Source organism: Chamaea fasciata, unplaced genomic scaffold, assembly GCF_029207755.1.
Source record: "Chamaea fasciata isolate MVZ Bird 193981 ecotype frontalis unplaced genomic scaffold, bChaFas1.0.hap1 SCAF_46, whole genome shotgun sequence".
Classification (NCBI taxonomy): Eukaryota; Metazoa; Chordata; class Aves; order Passeriformes; family Sylviidae; genus Chamaea; species Chamaea fasciata.
In genome coordinates this window covers 889,058-907,102 of record NW_027094131.1, presented here as the reverse complement: position 1 = coordinate 907,102, position 18,045 = coordinate 889,058, and the positions used below count along the sequence as shown (strand labels likewise).

General features: G+C 55.5%; 1 protein-coding gene across 3 annotated transcripts; it reads right to left on the bottom strand.

Moving 5' to 3' along the window:
- Positions 1-567: 567 nt before the first annotated feature.
- Positions 568-15,782, bottom strand: LOC136304022 (zinc finger protein 850-like). Of its 3 annotated transcripts, XM_066207706.1 has the most exons (5): positions 14,202-14,322; positions 12,784-14,020; positions 8,152-9,350; positions 5,341-6,128; positions 568-4,816 (listed from the first exon to the last, which is right to left on the bottom strand). In XM_066207706.1, exons 1-3 carry the CDS (start codon positions 14,254-14,256, stop codon positions 8,498-8,500), a joined length of 2,145 nt encoding a protein of 714 aa, XP_066063803.1. In that variant the 5' UTR covers positions 14,257-14,322; the 3' UTR covers positions 568-4,816; positions 5,341-6,128; positions 8,152-8,497. The 3 variants fall into 3 exon arrangements, with proteins under 3 accessions (XP_066063803.1, XP_066063802.1, XP_066063801.1); XM_066207705.1 differs by lacking the exons at positions 568-4,816; positions 5,341-6,128; positions 12,784-14,020; positions 14,202-14,322 and adding exons at positions 9,846-9,932; positions 10,276-10,545 and having other exon boundaries at positions 7,897-9,660; XM_066207704.1 differs by lacking the exons at positions 568-4,816; positions 5,341-6,128; positions 8,152-9,350 and adding an exon at positions 14,696-15,782 and having other exon boundaries at positions 12,513-14,020; positions 14,202-14,280.
- Positions 15,783-18,045: the final 2,263 nt, after the last annotated feature.

The window sequence follows — 18,045 nt, the reverse complement described above, 5'->3', positions numbered from 1 at the left end:
ATTGGGGGTTAATCTTCCAACTACAGCTTCAAGGAATGAAGTCATTTACCCCAAGTTTGCTTCCCACCAACTCACTTTTCTTTACATTTCTCAGGACCTCAGACAGTGAGGTGTCCTTGATTCCCAGGCCTGGATGTAAGAGCCTGAATGAGAGATGTGGGACAACAAGTGGCTCTTCAAAATGCTGTTTATTGTATAGGAGATGTTACAGCATTCCTGGGTCGTGGGTGACAAAGCCACGCCTAAAGCTGCCAGCTACAGCTTAGAGGCATACCTGAAGCCAAGTTAGTTCAGGTTACAATGCATTATATTGTTTTCTTTGCTGAGCATCTTAATACATTAAAACCAATCAGCATCGTACACAATACCTTTACTATTACCTCTAGCCTATCAAAACAACTGTCATTACCATATTATGTTACAGTTTAAGCTTAAAGTTGTTTTTCAGTTTTCTTGCAGTGGAAAATTCTTAGACCTTTTTTCTACATGGTAAAAACAAGTTTTTGTTTGCTTATGGTATCTTTTGCTTTTCTTGAGACCTCTTTCTACTTGATAAAAACATCTTCATTTGTGGTCAACATATCCTTTGCTCTAGCCATAAAACCTCCTTCCAACTCGACTTAACCTTTGCTTTCTTAGTTGTCCAGTAACAACTAGCTCAGCAATTTTAGCATTATTCTTCTATATCAAAATTCACTTTCATTTAAATTTCACATGTATTACATTCAGAGAGCCTTCTGCTAAGCATTCATATCTGTGAAACTTTCTTGTCAAACCTTCATCTTTCCCAACACCTGGAGAGGAATTGTTTTGTCTGAACAAAATGGGAAAGCAGTAGCGAAAACTCAGTATGGAGTTTAGAGTTATACTCTAAAGAATTTCAGGATTACAAATATACGAATGTGGTGTGGGAAGACAGACAGGGATAGTGCTAAAAGCAATCCTGCCTCTGATACATTGCAGCTGTATTAATAAGCAAAGAGTGGGAACAGCCTTGCCCTCATAGCTGGGCGTGATAAAAGAGTGAGTTGGTTGGTAGAGAGTCAGTTGGAGTCGGTTGGCTGTGCTGCGAGGACGAAGGGACAGGAGGTCATGTGAGGGACAGGTAAGGTAAGCCAATGTACAAGGGACAGACAGGGTTAGGCGGCCATGCTAGGGACAGGAAGCAGTGAGCTGGAACTACAGAAGGAAGAGAGAAGAAGGAGAGAAAGAGCCAGAGCTGTGGGGACCTGCCCATAGGATTGCTATATGGAAAAGATATGAAAGACTTCTACATAACATGGTACCAATACTTGAAGCCCCTGTGAGGTTTTTAATGAAGCACTCTGAGTGCAGTGGCCATCTCCACTACAACATATGAAAAAATATAAAAGCTGAAATACTAAGCCATCAATGGCAGCTCAAAAGGATAAAAGGATTTTTGAGTCCTTGCTAAAACATTTAGATGGAGAGCAAGATGAGAGAGAAATTTCCACAAAATTCGGTGAACTCCTTCTGAAAACATTCAGATGGAGAGCAAAATGAGAGAGCAAATTTGGAATCTCTGCTGATTATGGAAGGGACCTTAGCAGACAAATGCACCTTGGGCTCCACAAGGCTGCAGAGTGGGAGAATGCATTGGGAGACACGTTGGGTACATGGACAGGGATGAGGAGGCGGCACAAGGGGGGAGCACAAGGACATGGGCAGTGGTTGAGATAAGGAAGAGTTGGGAAAGTGCAGGAAGAATTAGCGGGTGAAAGGAAGAGGTCAGATCAGGCATGGAAACCTTTAGAAACCAAGAGAGTGACTAAGTCAGGACAGGAAATCAATAGGGTGAGGAGGATGAGGAGAAGGAGAAAAAGACAAGTGTGGGACAAGGAGACAAAGCTGGAGAAGTGGCTGTGGAAGAGAAGGGAGAGGCAGGAGAGCAGGCAGTGGAAAAAAGAGAAGAAGAGGCACCTAAGGAAAAGGGAGAGGCTGTGGAAGGGCAGGCAGAGACAGCGCAAGTGTGGGCAGCAGCTGCTGGGGGGCAGAAAGAAGTTGCAGAAGAGGAAGTGCCAGAATCCTGGGAGCCAGGGCTTTTCCTAAGGGTAAATGATCCTCCTAAGTCCTGGTGCCATATACAGAGGGCTGTCTGTTGTCCAGGGGGTTGAAATCCCCTGGAGAGGGAGAGCAGGCTTTGGGGAAGGTGGTGTTGTTGTTGAGCAGGGTCAGCAGAAGGAAAAGAAGCTGCAGGCAGAGGGGCTGCTCACCACCAAGTGCGATCGTGTGAGGAGGCTTCAGGCAGTTTGGTGATAGAGATGACAGGAAGGGTATCTTAGAGGGAAAATTACAGGATGGAGAGTCTATAGCCCTAAACCAAACTGAACCCAGAGATGATGGTCAAGGTGGACACACTGCTACCAAACAGTGCCATACACAGTGACTGAGATATCCAAGTTATTTCAGGATCAGTTAAATTAAGAGGTGGGAGACCCTGTAAGTATTCCCAGCCTGAATGTGGAGGTTGTGTCCGCACTAAGCCATGCACAAGCCCTAGGTGAAAGCACACTAAGACCTTTGAAAGTGGTTCAATTATTTACCCAAGCCCAGTTCCATCCAACCAAACAAAGCCATTTCTCTGCCTGGGTGCTACAGGACTGCCCCAGGGGAGAAGGAATTAAATCTCTTTCAGCAAACAAGCCAATTAATCTTAAGCACCACACACTGGTGACCAGTTGACCAGTTTTCTTGGATTTATCTGGAGCCGTGACTTGAATATCTTTGGCCAGTTCTTTATGGGTAGCTGCCAATGCCCATGACCAACAGCATTGTATCCACGTGAACTAAGTGATGTGAAAAATCTATTAACGATAAGAAGCCGCACAGCTTCACCTCTTACCCAGATTATTCTCCTCATCCAAGAATACTCAAAGAATGGCTGATGATTTATGAACAGTTTTGGGAATCTGGAGAAGTCCATCCTGACTGGATGCAGGCTAACAGTTTCCAAAAGGTCAAGAAGGATGACCCAGGACACTACAGGCCTGTCAGTCTCAATTCAGTGCCTGGTAAAATGATGGAGAAGATCATTCAGGCAGGCATTGAAAAACACCTGGAGGACAATGCAGTCCTTGGTCACAGGCAGCGTGGCTTCATGAGGGGGAGAGTCCTGCTTCTCCAACCTGATTGCCTTTTAGGACAGTGTAACCCACCAAGTTGATCAGGACAGCTGATGGCATCTTTTTGAATTTCAGTAAAGCTTTAGATCCTGTCTCTGGCAGGATCCTTCTGGAGAAAATGTCCAGCCCCCAGTTGGATCAACATGTCATGTGGTGGGTAAGCAACTGGCTCACGGGTCAGGCACTGGTGACAGCACCTGAGGTGACACCAGACTGGTGACCTGTCACTAGTGGGTTCTGCTCCACTGTCAGCTCTGTGCTCTTCAACATCCTCATGAAGGACCTGGATGCAGGACTTGAAGGAACAGTAAGTAGAGTTTGCGGACAACACTGAATTGGAAGGAGCGGTTGACTCCCTCAAGGGCAGAGAGACCTTAACAAATCCGAGCAATGAGCAATCATCAACCATATGAAGTTTACCAAGGCTGAAGGCACTTAGAGGACACCCCATAGCAGTCTCCAGCTTCTTCCTGAGGGGCAGTGGAGGGACAGATGCCAATCTCTGAGCTCTGCTGACCAGTGACAAGACCCGAGGAGGGAATGGCTTGAAGCTGTGGCAGGACGCGGTCAGGCTGGAGATCAGGAAAAGATTCTTCCTCCAGAGGGTGATCAGGAACTGTGCGGCTCCCAAGGGAATGGTGACGGCCGCAAGGCTGCCAGAGCTGCAGGAGCATTTGGACAATGCTTTCAGGCCCAGGCTGGGATTCCTGGGCTGTCCTGTGCAGGGCCAGCAGTTGGACTGGATGGCCCTTGTGCATCCCTTGCAGTTCAGGATATTCCATTATTCATTGAAAATCACTGGAGGAAGTGCCATTTTCTAACCCACCAAGGGTACTTCCTGGCTCCTGGGCAGACACAGACACCAGCTGCCTGCTTTGCAGTTAGAGATCCCCACACAAACATTTTGGGTTTCTGTGTTCTGAAAGGTGGCATGGCCTGCACAGCAGTGTGTGGGCGTTCAGTTTACCACTCTGTGTCTAGCGTTGACCCAGGAGTGTCCCATGGTGGGGTGCTCCTTTCCTGCAGTCACTTTCATACTGGGACCAGACTTGGAGAGTGGGGAGCAAGCTCCAGATCCAAGCGCCATCCTCTCACACTGCAGAATATTAAAGTATCTCCTTGGAAATTATCCTCCTTGCCAGAGGAAGGGGCAATTTGGGCCAAGGGTGGACACAGCAACATCCCAAGAAGCCCCCCAAATTGTCCCTCTGCCCTCCCCAAACTAGCCCATGTTCACCCCCAAAACGGCTTCAACCTGCCCCATAACTTTTGCATGGGTTGGGGGTCATGGGGGAGGCATCAGGACCATCCCCCTTCCTCCATGTGTTGGCAGCTCCCTGCCCATCTGGGAGGAGGAGCAGGGCTGGGGGTGGGATCTCCCTGTTGGAAATAATACAACTTTTAACATTTTCATGATTTAAATTCATCACCCTATAATCCATCATCCCCAAACCATCCCCATCACCTTCCACCCATCATCATCTGTTGCCCTGATCTTTTTCAGCCTTCTGATGCTTGCATTTTTGTAGTGGAGTTTCTCACAGATTTTCATGTAAACAAAGCGATGTTTACATTCCTCTCTGGAGGAGGGACAATTGATGGACTTCTAGTTTGACCAGTGTGGTGGGAGAGGTGGCAACCTCATTGCCCAATCCATGGTCATTGTCCAAAATCTATATAAACCGAAGTAGAAAAATACACTTCACTCTTTTTGCCCTGACAACTTGACTGTGTGCATGTCATTTATTTCATGTCCTATAGCAACAATTATCACCCCAAAATTCATCCCTCCCCACCCATCATAACCCCAAAAATCATCACCCCCCACCCATCAACCCATAACCTATAACCCTCATCATGGTAACCCCAAAATTCATCACTCCATAACCCATCACTGCCCAAACCACTCCCATAATCCCTCAACCCATCATAATCACCGCAAAATTCACCACCACATAACCCATCACCCCATAACCCATCAAGCCCACCCATGACCACCCACACGCATCATAATCACCCCAAAATTCATCACTCCCACCCATCTTCATCATCCCCACCTATCACCCTGTAAACCATCACCCCCAAACCATCCCCAGAACCCCTCGCTATTGCACCTCAAAAAGTCATCACCCCCCCACCCATAATCACCCCAAAATCCACACCCCACCCTATAACCCCCCAACCCGTACCCCCTCACCTGCCCCATCCTGCGCCCCCAGCTCCGCCCTGGCTCCGCTGTCGCCGTGTCCCCTCCTCCTGCCCATGGAGAACAGGTACCGCTGCAGGGGTGGGTGGCCTTGTCCCCTTGGGTACCCACGGCTCCTTGGGCACCTTGGAGCGGGTGGAAAACGCCTTCTGGAACAGTGACCAGTGCACACTAGTCTTGGGGACACCCCTGTCACCACCCCTGTCACAGTTGGTGTCTGGGTGACTGTAGGAGCGTTTCCAGCCCTGCAGGTGCACCAGTGGCAGCTCCCCGGGGACCCCCCACCCCTTTCGGGGTCCCCTCTGGGGGTGGCGGCAGTTGTGGTGCCCCACTTGTAAGTCTTCAGTAGGGCGGGGGGCTCGGGGGGGCCGGGCAGGCTTCCACCTCCATCTGTGGGGGGCAAGAGTCAATTTTGGGGGGTTCAGGTGCTGGATTTAAGGGGTTGTGGGATGGGGAGAATTATTTTGGGGGGTTCAGGGGCTGCACTTCAGAGCAGTGGGACATGAGGAGTCACTTTGGGGGTCCAGGGGCTGGATTTGGGGGTGGGAGATGGGGCACTCCCAACCTGGCAACCCCACCTTGAAGGCTCCGAATTCCCCAACACCTCCCGTGCACAGCATCCCCCGAAATCCCCTGCGGTACCTCCGCTGCCATGCCCGCGCTTGGCCTCAGTTCCTGTCATAGCTTCCTGATGTGACCAGGCAGGAGTATCAGTTGCACCCTCACCTCCTCCTCCTCTTCCTCCGAGAGGTGATGCTACTTCTCCCGCTGAGGACATGCTGGTGACACCAGGGGGACACAGCAGGTCAGCCCTCAAAGTGTCTGCAGGGTTGCGGTGGCTCCTGGAGTCCCTTTGAAATGGCAGTTGGGGGTCCTGGGATGCTGTGGTGACAATTTGGGGGTTGGTGCTGGTTTAGGGGTCTCCAGGGTAGGTCATGAAGTCCCCTCCTATCTCTGCAAAGTCACCGCCCCAGCTCATGCCTCAGGTTCCCCCTCGCTCTGCAGGGACCACCCAGAGCCAATATTCTGAAATTGGGTTTATTTTGGGGGGTTTTGGGGTTGGGGCTACTGGGATTGGCCAGTGGTCCAGTGGGGTGGGCCACGGTGTGTCCAGGCTGGTGGTCAACTGGGCTGGGGACTGGTCAGACCAGAGTCCAGCTGGTATGCATGGCTCTGGTGTCCATCCAGACCCATGTACATCCAGAGTGGGATCTATGGCTCTGGTGTCCATCTGGACTAGGATCCAACCTCTCCTTGCCCCCATCCATCCCAGGCTCCCCAGCTGGAGCTGCTCCTCACTGCAGAGTGGACAAGACCCATGGTCAGTCTCAAGATGACCCCAAACCCCCTCCCACCAACCCCACCAGGCCACCAACCCCAAGCCCCACGGCCACCAGTGTCCCCTGGATGCTGGGCCAGCTCTGAATCTCCTGGAAGATCCACAGTCCTGGCCTGGGGACTTGAGGACATCCAGGATGGCAAGCATCGAGTCCATGTGGTGTGGGGGGACAGTTGGGGACACAGCTGAGGACATGCTTGAGGGGTCACGGGGTGGGGAGTGAGGAGGCAGATGCACCCAAAAATGTGCCAGGTCAAGGGGAGGGCACCCAAAATTGGGGGAAAGGATGGGAAAAGAGGGAAAGGATCCAAAATAGGGGGGAATGGACACAAAAGAGAGGGAAAGGACCCAGAGTATTGGCGGGAAGGACTCAAAATCAGAGGACAAAGGGTGTCATGGGATGTTGTGGAGTGTCACAGGGTGTCATAGGATGTCCCTACCTCTGATGGGACAGATGAAGATGCTCAGCATCAGGAGCAGACAAAAGAACATCCTTAGGAACAGTGGGACACCTTGCAGGACACAGGGACAACTTCAGGGACATGGCTCCAGGACCTTGGGGACTTTGGCCCCACCAGGGGTGGGGGACAGGAACATGAGGGAAGGGGACAGGGACACATAGAGGAGATGGGGACAGGGACACACAGGGGGGACAGGGACACACAGAGGGGTGACAGGGAACCACAGTGGAGCATGGGGACATATGGAGGGAGGGGACATGGTGCCACCAGGGCAAACATGAGGGGACAATGTCCCTGCAGCTGTTGGGATGCTCCCAGCAGGATGCCTCTGGTGACAACCAGCGCAGGATCATGTGACCCCCAGGTGACACTGACCCTTGCCCTGTCTCCAGGAGTGATTGGGGTTGTGGTGGCCCTGAAACACCCTGGTGGCTGTCACTCACTTCTGGGCCACTTGTCCCCAGATGAATAAGTTCCCCATCCTGCCCTGGTGGAGCATGACATTCGGCCAGGACACCGTGGTGGTGACAGTGGGGATGTGGTGGCAGGAACTGCATCGGGCAGTGCTTTACCATGGCCGAGATGAAGGTGGTGGTGGCACTGTGGTGGCACAGGTGGTGCCATTGATGCTGTCCCAGTTCTTTTCCCCACCCATGTCTATGTCCCCCTATGTCCCCATCCATGGCCATGTACCCCCATTCCCCCACCAATGTCATTGTCCCCAACCTGTCCCCATCCGTGCCTCAGTTCAACATCTTTATTTTTACCCCAGTTTCAGGGCTTTCAAAGGGATGAACAGAAACCTTTTCATTTCAAGACCAAAACAAAAGGATTTATGTGTCCCTGCTGGCAGAGCATCCACATGCTTGGGTGGGTGGGAAGCATTTTTCTGGAGAGCTATCAATCCCACTGTCTCCAAAGTTGTGGGGTTTGCCCCAGTCCATTCCCATTTGGCTCTGGAAAATGCCCATGGCTCAGAGAAAATTGAAATTATGGACTTACGTTGGAGAAGACCTCCAAGGCCATCTTGTGTTGCTTGATGCCCCCAGAAGATGTAAAAGTGAGATTTTTCTAGGGTCAGACATCGACAAATCTGCTCTCCACAATGGATTTCTGAGGTTGGTCTGTGGATGTGTCCAGGTACCCACAGAGAGCCAGGAGAATGTGGAGCCCCCAGCCACGTGTATTCCCAACACAGATCACCAGCACCATGGATCACCAGGGGTCTGCCCACCAGAGGTCACTGGGGATCATCCAGCATGGATGATCATGGGGATCATCCATGGGGGATGGAGCTGGAGCAGTGCACAAAGCTCTTCGTGCACACAGGGCACTTGCAGGGCTTCCCTTATTGGTGCATCTGTTGGTGTCTAGTCAAGGTTGTGTTCTGTGAGAAGCTCTTCCCACACTTGGGACACTCATAGGGCCTCTCCCCAGTGTGGATGCGCCGGTGGGTGACAAGGTTGGAGCTGTACCTGAAGCCCTTTCCACAGTCGGGGCAGCGGAAGGGCCTCTCATCCGTGTGAATCCGCTGGTGCTTGAGGAGATCAGAGCTGGTCAGAAACCTCTTCCTGCATTTATCACACTCATAGGGCCTCTCCCCAGTGTGGCTTCTCTGGTGAACAGTCAGGGTGAAGCTCTGGCTGAAGATCTTCCCACACTCCCCACACTCGTAGAGCCCCTCCCTGGTGTGGTTCCTCTGGTGGGCAATCAGGGTGGAACTGTGGATAAAGCTCTTCCCACACTCCCCACACTCGTAGGGCCGTTCCCCCGTGTGGCTCCTCTGGTGGCGGGTCAAATGGGAGCTCCAGCTGAAGCTCTTCCCACACTCCCCACACTCGTAGGGCCTCTCCCCAGTGTGGCTCCGCCGGTGGGCAATTAGGGTTGAGCTCCTGCTGAAGCTCTTCCCACACTCCCCACACTCATAGGGCCGTTCCCCGGTGTGGCACCTCTGGTGGACAATCAGGCTGGAGCTATGGCTGAAGCTCTTCCCACACTCGGGACACTCATAGGGCCGTTCCCCGGTGTGAATGCGCTGGTGGGTGATGAGGACGGAGTTGTGCTTGAAACCCTTCCCGCAGTCGGGGCAGCGGAAGGGCCTCTCATCTGTGTGAATCTGCTGGTGCAGGAGGAGACAGGAGCTGGTCTTAAACATCTTCCTGCATTTATCACACTCGTAGGGCCGTTCACCCATGTGGATTCTCCAGTGGCAGATCAGGGAGGATCTCCACCTGAAGGTCTTCTCGCATTTCGAGCACTTGTGGGGCTTCTCCCCATCCTGAAGCTGCTCGGGGACCCCCAGCTCCAAGCTCTGGATGCCTCCCCGACCCAGGGTGGATCTTTCCTCTGCAGATCCCCGAGATCTGTGTTTGCAGCCCCTCCTCATGAGGGATCTCCGGGACTTTTCCTCCCCGTTGGATTCTTGGGCTGTGGAGCCACTGAAAACAGCCTCTTCCACGAGGTTCTGCTGTGGGGATTTGTCCTCCCTGGGCTCCGTGCTCAGCTCCGTGTCTGGGGGAGGAAGGACAAGGAGAGGATGGGATTTGCCTCTGTGCTACAAAGAAGGGGAAGGACATCACCCAGTGCATCCCTGGCAGGACGGCCTTGGCAGCGGGGTTGTCCTGCAGCCGGGGGCCAGGCTGTGCTGGAAGATGGAGCAGGAGAGAGGGGGAAAGGGGCACTGACTTCCTCCTCACCTGCCTGGGCATCCTGGGCCATCTTACACTTCCTCGCGGCCTCCTCCTCCTCCTTCAGGCCAAGGTTTGGGAATGGGATATCCTGGCCTGGGGGGAAAAACAAGGGCTTGGCGCATTGGGTTTGATGGTCCCGCTGCCCAAGCGCAGCTGCCGAAGTCAGCGCCCTTTTCAGCCTCGGGGGTCCGGACCCTGCTCATGGCCAGGCTGCCGGGATCGCTCCTCTGCGTTTTTCCCTGGCTCTCCCAGGGATCCCCAAACCCCATATCGCCACTCTGCCCGCCAGTACCGGGCGATCGCCCCCAAGATCCCTCCAGGGCCATTTCCGGCTTCGCTTTGGGGTCGTGCAAGATCCAAATATCCCCTGCCCCGAAAAAAGTCCTCCCAGAGACCCCCGCGATGTTTTAGAGGGGAACTGCCCCTCCCCGCTCACCTGCGAGTTCCGGGGGGGGGTGAGCTTCCTGCTGCTGCTCCTCCTCTCTCGTTCTCCTCTTCTGTCCCTCCTCCTCCTCCCGCTCCTTCTCCGCTCCCAGCCCGGCCCGCGCTCTGCCCTAGGGGGCTTCCAAAGCGGCCCCCGTAGCGCAGCACTTGGAGCGATCCTGGGAGCAGCGGGTGCGATCCTGAGAGCAGCGGGAAGGAACTGGGAGCGCTTTCCCTCCCAGTATCGCTCTCGCTGGGAGCGCCGGGAGGGAACTGGGAGGAAACAGCGCCCGGACTCGGCTGCAGCCGGCGTTGGGCGGGGCCCAGTCAAAGGGCGTGGCTATGCAAATACAGGAGGGATCGCGAGCTGTGATTGGCGGGCGGGAGAAGCGCGCGGGGTTTTCCGGGTCACGTGAGGGCCGCGAGGGGACCGGAGCGATGGCGGCGGCGTCTGGTGGGAGGGAACAGGGACCGGAAATTGGAACTGGAAATCGGGACAGGGAGCGATACTACGGAACCGAGACCAGGAACGGGACCGGAAATACGGGACTGGAGCCGGGAATGGGGACAATGACGGGGAATGGTATCGGGAATTGGTCGCAGGAACTGAGATGCGCACCAGGAACGGGGACAGAGATATGGAATGGCACTGGGAACGGGGACAGGCACCGGGAATACGGGACACGACCGGGTATGGGGACAGGGACTGGGACTGGGACAGAGAATGAGGACAGGGAATGGAGATGGGACCAGCAATAGGGGACAGGGACCGTGAACGGCACCAGGACCGGGAATAAGATTCAAAATACGAGAAAGGGTCTTGAAATGAGGTCGGGAATGGGGAAAGGGATTGGGAGTGGGACCAAGAATATGTGATTTGCACTGGAACAAGGAATACGGGACTGGGACCAGGAATGGGAGTGGAGATGGGGATAGGAACTGGCAGTGGCACTGGGAATGGGAATATGGGATTGGGACACGGAATATGGAAACAGCGTCCTCAAAGAGACAATAGTGGATGGGGATTAGTGTTCCAAAGCGTTGCGGTGAAACACATGCGGGGCTGCGAGCTCTGCAGCTGGGCCTCCCCTGGGCTGCTGCGGCCCAGGGCCCAAAGGCTGGAGCTGCAGCCTTGCTCCTGTGTCAAGAACAGGAGGCTCCTGCAGGCCCGTGTCCCCTCCGTGTCCCCAGCATGAGGGAGGGCTCTGAGGCACGGCGGGTGCTGGCAGGAGGGGCTGCTCTGGCCAGCCGGGGGCCTGTGAGAAATGGCCAAAGCCTTGTGCTCTGTGCAGCCGGCCAAGGACAGCAGCAGGGCTGAAGAGATCGTGTGCCACAGGCAGCCCGAGCTGTGGAGCCCTCAGGGCCCCGTGTGAGAGGCGGCCCTCGGGAATGGGACTGGGAATGGGATCGGGAATGGGGACAGGGACCAGGACTGGGACAGGAAATGCAAGACAGGGACACGGGAATGGGACTGAGAATGTGGACAGGGACTGGGAATGGGGACAGAGATCAGGAATGGGGACAGGGATCAAAAATGGGGACGGGGACTGTGAATGGGGACAGGATTGGGAATGGGGATAGGGACAGGGCCTGCAGATGACAATATGGAAATGGTACGGGGAAGATGGAAACAGCAACCAGAGAGAGAATATGGAATGGTGATTGGGAAAGTGGTCCCAGATCAGAAAATGGAATACAAAATTGTATTGGGATCTGGAATATGGGAACAGGACAAGGAATATAGAAATGGAAATTCATGATGGGCAGTGGAATCTGGAATGCAAGAAGGGGAACAAGGCAGGGAATATGGGACTGGGAGTATGGGAATGCCAACCAGACAGGGAATATGGGACTGAGAATGTGGGAATGACAACCAGACAGAAAATATGAGACAGCGATAGGGAATGAGGCCAGGAATGAGATCTGGATTGGGATGGGAGAGGGACAGGACGTGAGTGAGGTGACATGGGAATGGATGGGGGGCAAAGGGAGTGACAGTGGGGAGAGGATGTTCCTGGACAGGGGACACTGGAAATGGGGACAGGGGGACATAGGGAGAGTTCCAGGGCAGGGGGCCCTTGATCAGCTGCCCCATAAACTCCACCAGGGTCTCCCAGCGCAGCCAGAGCTGCTCAGCGTGGGGTGCCCAAAGCCCTGAGAAAGCCCCAGGTCCCTGCCAGGAACCCTCAACTCCCTCACACCCAGCATCCTCCACATCCCCTGGAAGATCCCCCCAGGTCCCCATCTAGGTCTTAGTTAAACATCTTTATTTTTACCCCAGTTTTGGGTGTATGGAGACCACAAAGAGAAATGAAAAGAAAGTCCAGGCCACGGGGAGCCAGGAGGATGTGGAGCCCCCAGCCAGGTGTCTTCCCAACAGGGATCACCAGCAGTGTGGATCACCGGGGCTCTGCCCACTGGGGGTCACTGGGGATCATCCAGCGCAGATCCGTCCATGGGGGATGGAGCTGGAGCCGTGCAGGAAGCTCTTCCTGCACTCAGGGCACTCCCTTAATGGTGCCTCTGTTGGTGTTGGATCAAGTTAGAGCTCTGTGAGAAGCTCTTCCCACACTCAGGACACTCGTAGGGCCTTTCCCCGGTGTGGATGCGCCGATGGGTGAGGAGAGTCCAGTTGCGGTTGAAGCCCTTCCCGCAGTCGGGGCAGCGGAAGGGCCTCTCATCTGTGTGAATCCGCTGGTGGAGGAGGAGATCGGAGCTTGTAGGAAATGTCTTCCTGCACTGGTCACACTTGTAGGGCCTCTCCCCGGTGTGGCTCCTCTGGTGGACAGTGAGGTTGGAGCTTGTCCTGAAGGTCTTCCCACAGTCTGCACACTTGAATGGCCGTTCCCCCGTGTGGCTCCTCTGGTGGAGGATCAGGTTGGAGCTGTGGATAAAGGTCTTCCCACACTTCCCACACTCGTAGGGCCGTTCCCGTGTGTGGCTCCTCCGGTGGGCAATCAGGTGGGAGCTCCACATGAAGCTCTTCCCACACTCCCCACACTTGTAGGGCTGTTCCCCCTTGTGGCTCCTCTGGTGGACAGTCAGGGTGGAGCTCTGGGAGAAGCTCTTCCCACACTCCGGACACTTGTAGGGCCGTTCCCCCGTGTGGATGCACCGGTGCCTGATGAGGGTGGAGTTGTGCTTGAAACCCATCCCACAGTCGGGGCAGCGGAAGGGCCTCTCATCTGTGTGAATCTGCTGGTGGAAGAGAAGATTGGAGCTGGTCTGAAACTTTTTCCTGCACTGATCACACTCGTAAGGCCTCTCCCCAGTGTGGATCATCTGGTGGCGGATGAGGGTGGAGCTCTGGCTGAAGCTCTTCCCACACTCTCCACATGTGTAGGGCCTCTCCCCTGTGTGGATTATCTGGTGTTTGATCAGATCAGAGCTTGATCTGAAGCTCTTCCCACACTCCCCACACGCATAGGGCCGTTCCCCTGTGTGGATTCTCCAGTGGTAGATCAGGGAGGATCTGTGGCTGAAGCTCTTCTCACATTTTGAGCACTTGTGGGGCTTCTCTCCATCCTGAAGCTGCTCAGGGACCGCCAGCTCCAAGCTCCGGATGCCTCCCCGGCCCAGGATGGGTCTTTCCTCCTTGGACCCCCCTGATCTGCGTTTGCAGCCCCTCCTCGTGCAGGATATCTGAGGATTTTCCTCCCCATTGGATTCCTGTGCCGTGGAGCTGCTCAAAACAGCCTCTTCCACGAGGTTCTGCCTCAGGGATTTGTCCTCCCTGGTCTCCATTCTCGCCTCCTTGTCTGGGGGAGGAAGGACAAGGAGAGGATGGGATTTGCCTCCGTGCCACAGAGAAGGAGGAGATCCCCCAACACGTTCCCAGCAGGATGGCTTTGGCAGCAGGTTCGTCCTGCAGCCAGGGCCAGGCTGGGGTGGGAGATGGAGCAGGAGAGAAGAGGAAAGGGGCAGTGACTTCCTCCTCACCTGCCTGTGGCTCCTGGGCCATCTTCCTCTTCCTCCTGGCATCCTCCTCGGTCATGCCAATGTTTGGGAATGGGAAATCCTGATTTGGGGGGAAAACAAAGGCTGTGCGCGTTGGGTTTGATGGTCCCGCTGCCCAAGTGCAGCTGGAGAAGTCAGCGCCCCTTTCAGCCCCGGGGGCCCCGGACCCCACTCACCTCCAGGCTACCCCCCCGCTTCAGGCTGCCGGGCATCCCCCGGCTCCGGGATCGCCCCTCTGCGATTTCCCTGCTCCGGGGCTCACCCTTTTTCCCTCGGCTCTCCCAGAGATCCCGGTATCGCCCCTCTGCCCACCGGTACCGGGTGATCTCTGCGTGGGACCTACCAAGACGCCTCCAGGGGCATTTTCAGCTCACCTTTGGGGTTCTGCAAGATCCAGACATCGCCTGCCCCGCAAAAAAAAACCCTCCCGGAAACCTTCCCGCCGGATTTGGGGCGAGCTCTCCCTCCCTGCTCACCTGCGGGTTCCGGGAGGGGCGATGCTGCCGGAGCCGGGGAAGTAGCGGCCGGAGCGGGCGGATGGGGAAACCGCGTGGTGTTTGTGCTACTTCTGCTGCTGCTGTTCCTCCCGCTCCTCCTTTTCCGCCTTCTCTGTCCCTCCTCTTCCTCCCGCTCCTCCTCGGCTCCCAGCCCGGCCCGGGACCTGCCGACACCCAAAAGCAGCCGCGCTCTGCCCTGGGGGGTTTCCAAAGCGGCCCCGCCCCGGGCGGCACTGGGCGAGATACTGGGAGCACCGGGAGCGATCGTGAGAGCAGCGGGAAGGAATTGGGAGCGCTTTCCCTCCCAGTCTCGCTCTCACTGGGAGCGCCGGGAGGGAACTGGGAGGAAACAGCGCCCGGACTCGGCTACAGCCGGCGCTGGGCGGGGCTGAACCCGGGGGCGTGGTTATGCAAATACAGGAGCGATCGCGTGATGTGATTGGCGGGCGGGAGCAGCGCGGTGTTTCCCCGTTGACGTGAAAGCCGAGTGGGGGCTGGAGAGATGGTGGCGGCGTCCGGTGAGATGGGACAGCGGATCGGGACTCGGGTCAGGGACCGGGAATGGGACGAAGAATGGGGACTAGGACCTGGAAAGAGGACTGCGACCGGAAATAGCACCGGGAGTGCGGGAGAGGGACCTAGGATGGGACCGGGAATGGGAATATTAGGACAAGGAAGATGGAAACAGCAGCCGGAGAGAGAATGTGGGCTGGGGATTAGAAAGATGAGACCAGGATCGAAAATGGGAATACGGCAACGGGACTGGGAATGAGCATATTGGAACGACACTGGGAATAGAGAAATTGAACTATGGAAACGGGAGCGGGAACGACAGTGGGACCAGGAATACGAGAATGCGAACGGGACAGGGAATATGGGACTGGAAATACGGCAACGGCAACGAGACAGAGAATACCTGTCAGGGACAGGGAATGAGACTGGGAATGGAATCTGGACTGGGATGGGAGCAGGAGGGGACCGGGAGTGGGGCATGGAAAAGGGCGGGGGGCAAAGGGAGTGAGAGCGAGGAGAAGGGGATGCTGGACAGGGGACACCGAGAACCAGGATAGAGGGAGATGGGGACAGTTCCTGGGCACGGGGTCAGCTGCCCCAAAACCTCTTCCAGGGTCTCCCAGAGCAGCCAGAGCCACTCAGCCTGGGGTGCTCAAAGCCCTGAGCAACCCACAAGTCCCTGCCAGAACCCTTTCAACCCCTCGAACCCAGCATCCCCCACATCCCCTGTAAGATCCCCCCAGGTGCACATCAATGTCTTAGTTCAAAATCTTTATTTTTACCCCAGTTTTGGGTAATTTGGAAGGACAAAGAGAAATTAAAAGACAATGCAGGCCATAGGGAGCCAGGAGGCTGTGGAACCCCCAGCCAGGTGTCTTCCCAACACAGATTACTTGCACCATGGATCACTGGGGCTCTGCCCTCTGGAAGTCCCTGGGAATCATCCAGCGTGGATCCACCAATGGGGGATGGAGCTGGAGCAGCGCACAAAGCTCTTCCCGGACTTGGGGCACTCACAGGGCTTCCCTCAGTGGTGCCTCTGTAGGTATCTGATCAAGTGAGAACTCTGTGAGAAGCTCTTCCCACATTTGATACACTCGTAGGGCCTTTGACAGCACAAGGAGCAGGGCTGGGATGTGCTCTGGTGCCTTTGACAGCACAAGGAGCAGGGCTGGGATGTGCTCTGGTGCCTGTGACAGCACAAGGAGCAGGGCTGGGATGTGCTCTGGTGCCTGTGACAGCACAAGGAGCAGGGCTGGGATGTGCTCTGGTGCCTGTGACAGCACAAGGAGCAGGGCTGGCTGTGCTGCTCTCTGGTGCGTGGGACATGACAAGGAGCAGGGCTGGCTGTGATTTGTTTGGTGCCTGTGAAATCCCAAGGGCAGTGTCACAGTGGGGGCAGCTCTCAATGTCCCCAGCAGGTCCCACTGTCCAGTGCAGCCCGTGCCAGCGGTCACTGTGCACACGGGGGAGGCTGGGCTGGGCGGGGGTCGGGGCAGAAACGCCATCCCGGGACTGGGCTCTCCCCCTGCCTCCGGGGCCCAGCCCCTGCTGGGAGCGCCTTGGGCAGGGCACGGGGCTGCTGCTGGCCCAGGGGGACAGGCCTTGTCCCCTGCCAGCTGCCTGGGCCCCTCTGATGCCTGTCCCACATCCCTGTGCCTCCTGTCCCAGCTGCTCCCTGCCAGCTTCACTCCCTCCATCAAAGCCCCACCCAACCTCTGCACTGTGACCTCTGGAAAGAAAGAAAGAATGAAGGAAAGGATGTGTAGTCAGTGTAGCCTGGCTGGATGCCAGGCACCCACAAAAGCTGCTCTCACTCCTCTCCAGGGAGAGAATGAAGGCTTCATGGCTTGAGATAAGGACTGGGACAGATCACTCAGCACATGGCATCATGGACAAAACAGGTTTGGAAATAGAGCCATTAATTGAAGTTACTGCTACCAAAATCAGAGCATGATAGTGAGAAGTAAAATAAAGCTTTAAAAGCACCTTCTGCCCATCCATCCCTCCTTCCCAGCACTACCTCCTCCCCCAGTGGGTGCAGGGAGACAGGGAATGGGGGTACTGCTCAGTTCATCCCATGTTTTGTCCTGCTGCTCAGGGAGGGTTGTTCCCCGGCTATGCCAAGGGTCCCTCCCAGTTCGCTCTATGAACTTCTCCAACATGAGTTCCTCTCCCAGACGGCAGTTCTTCACAAACTGCTGCAACATGGGTCACTCTTCCATGGGCTCACAAGTCCTACCAGCACTGTGCTCCAGCCTGGGCTCCTCTGTCCAAGGGTTTGCAGGTCCCTGCCAGGTCCCTGCTCCAGCACAGGTTTCTCATGGGGTCACAGTCTGCGTTCAGGCATCCCCCTGCTGCAGCACGGGCTCCTGCAGATGCTGCAGGTGCATCCCTGCACCCTGTGCCCTCCATGGGCTGCAGGGGCCCAGCTGCCTCAGCACAGACTGCACCACGGAATGTCAGGGCAATCAGCTCCAGCAGCTGGAGCAGCTCCTGCTCCTCCTCCTGCCCTGCCCTGGGTGTGTGCAGTGTTGTTCCTCCCACATGTTCTCTCCCTGCTCTTCCCTGCTCACACATAAGAGCACACGATAAGCTATTTTCTTTTTCTTTAATCTCTTATCCCAAAGTTGTTGCCACCATTTCTAACTGGCTCAGCCTTGGCCTGCAGCAAGTCCATCCTCAAGCTGGCTGGCGTTGCCTCTGCGGGACATGGAGGAGCAGCTGCTTCCAGCAGCCTCTCACAGAAGGCACTCCTAGAGCGCCCCCTTACTAAAGCCTGGCCATGGAAACCTAGTATAAGTATGGTAGTTTTT

What these genes read in the sequence shown, in the direction of transcription:
- LOC136304022 (XM_066207706.1), bottom strand. Translation starts at nt 14,256, where the DNA reads ATGACCGAGGAGGATGCCAGGAGGAAGAGGAAGATGGCCCAGGAGCCA. An exon ending in GGCCCAGGAGCCACAGGCAG is followed by an intron (nt 14,021 to 14,201) that starts GTGAGGAGGAAG and finishes TTCCTCCCCCAG; the next exon opens with ACAAGGAGGCGAGAATGGAG. An exon ending in TTGATCCAACACCAACAGAG is followed by an intron (nt 9,351 to 12,783) that starts GCACCATTAAGG and finishes CTGCCACTGGAG; the next exon opens with AATCCACATGGGTGAACGGC.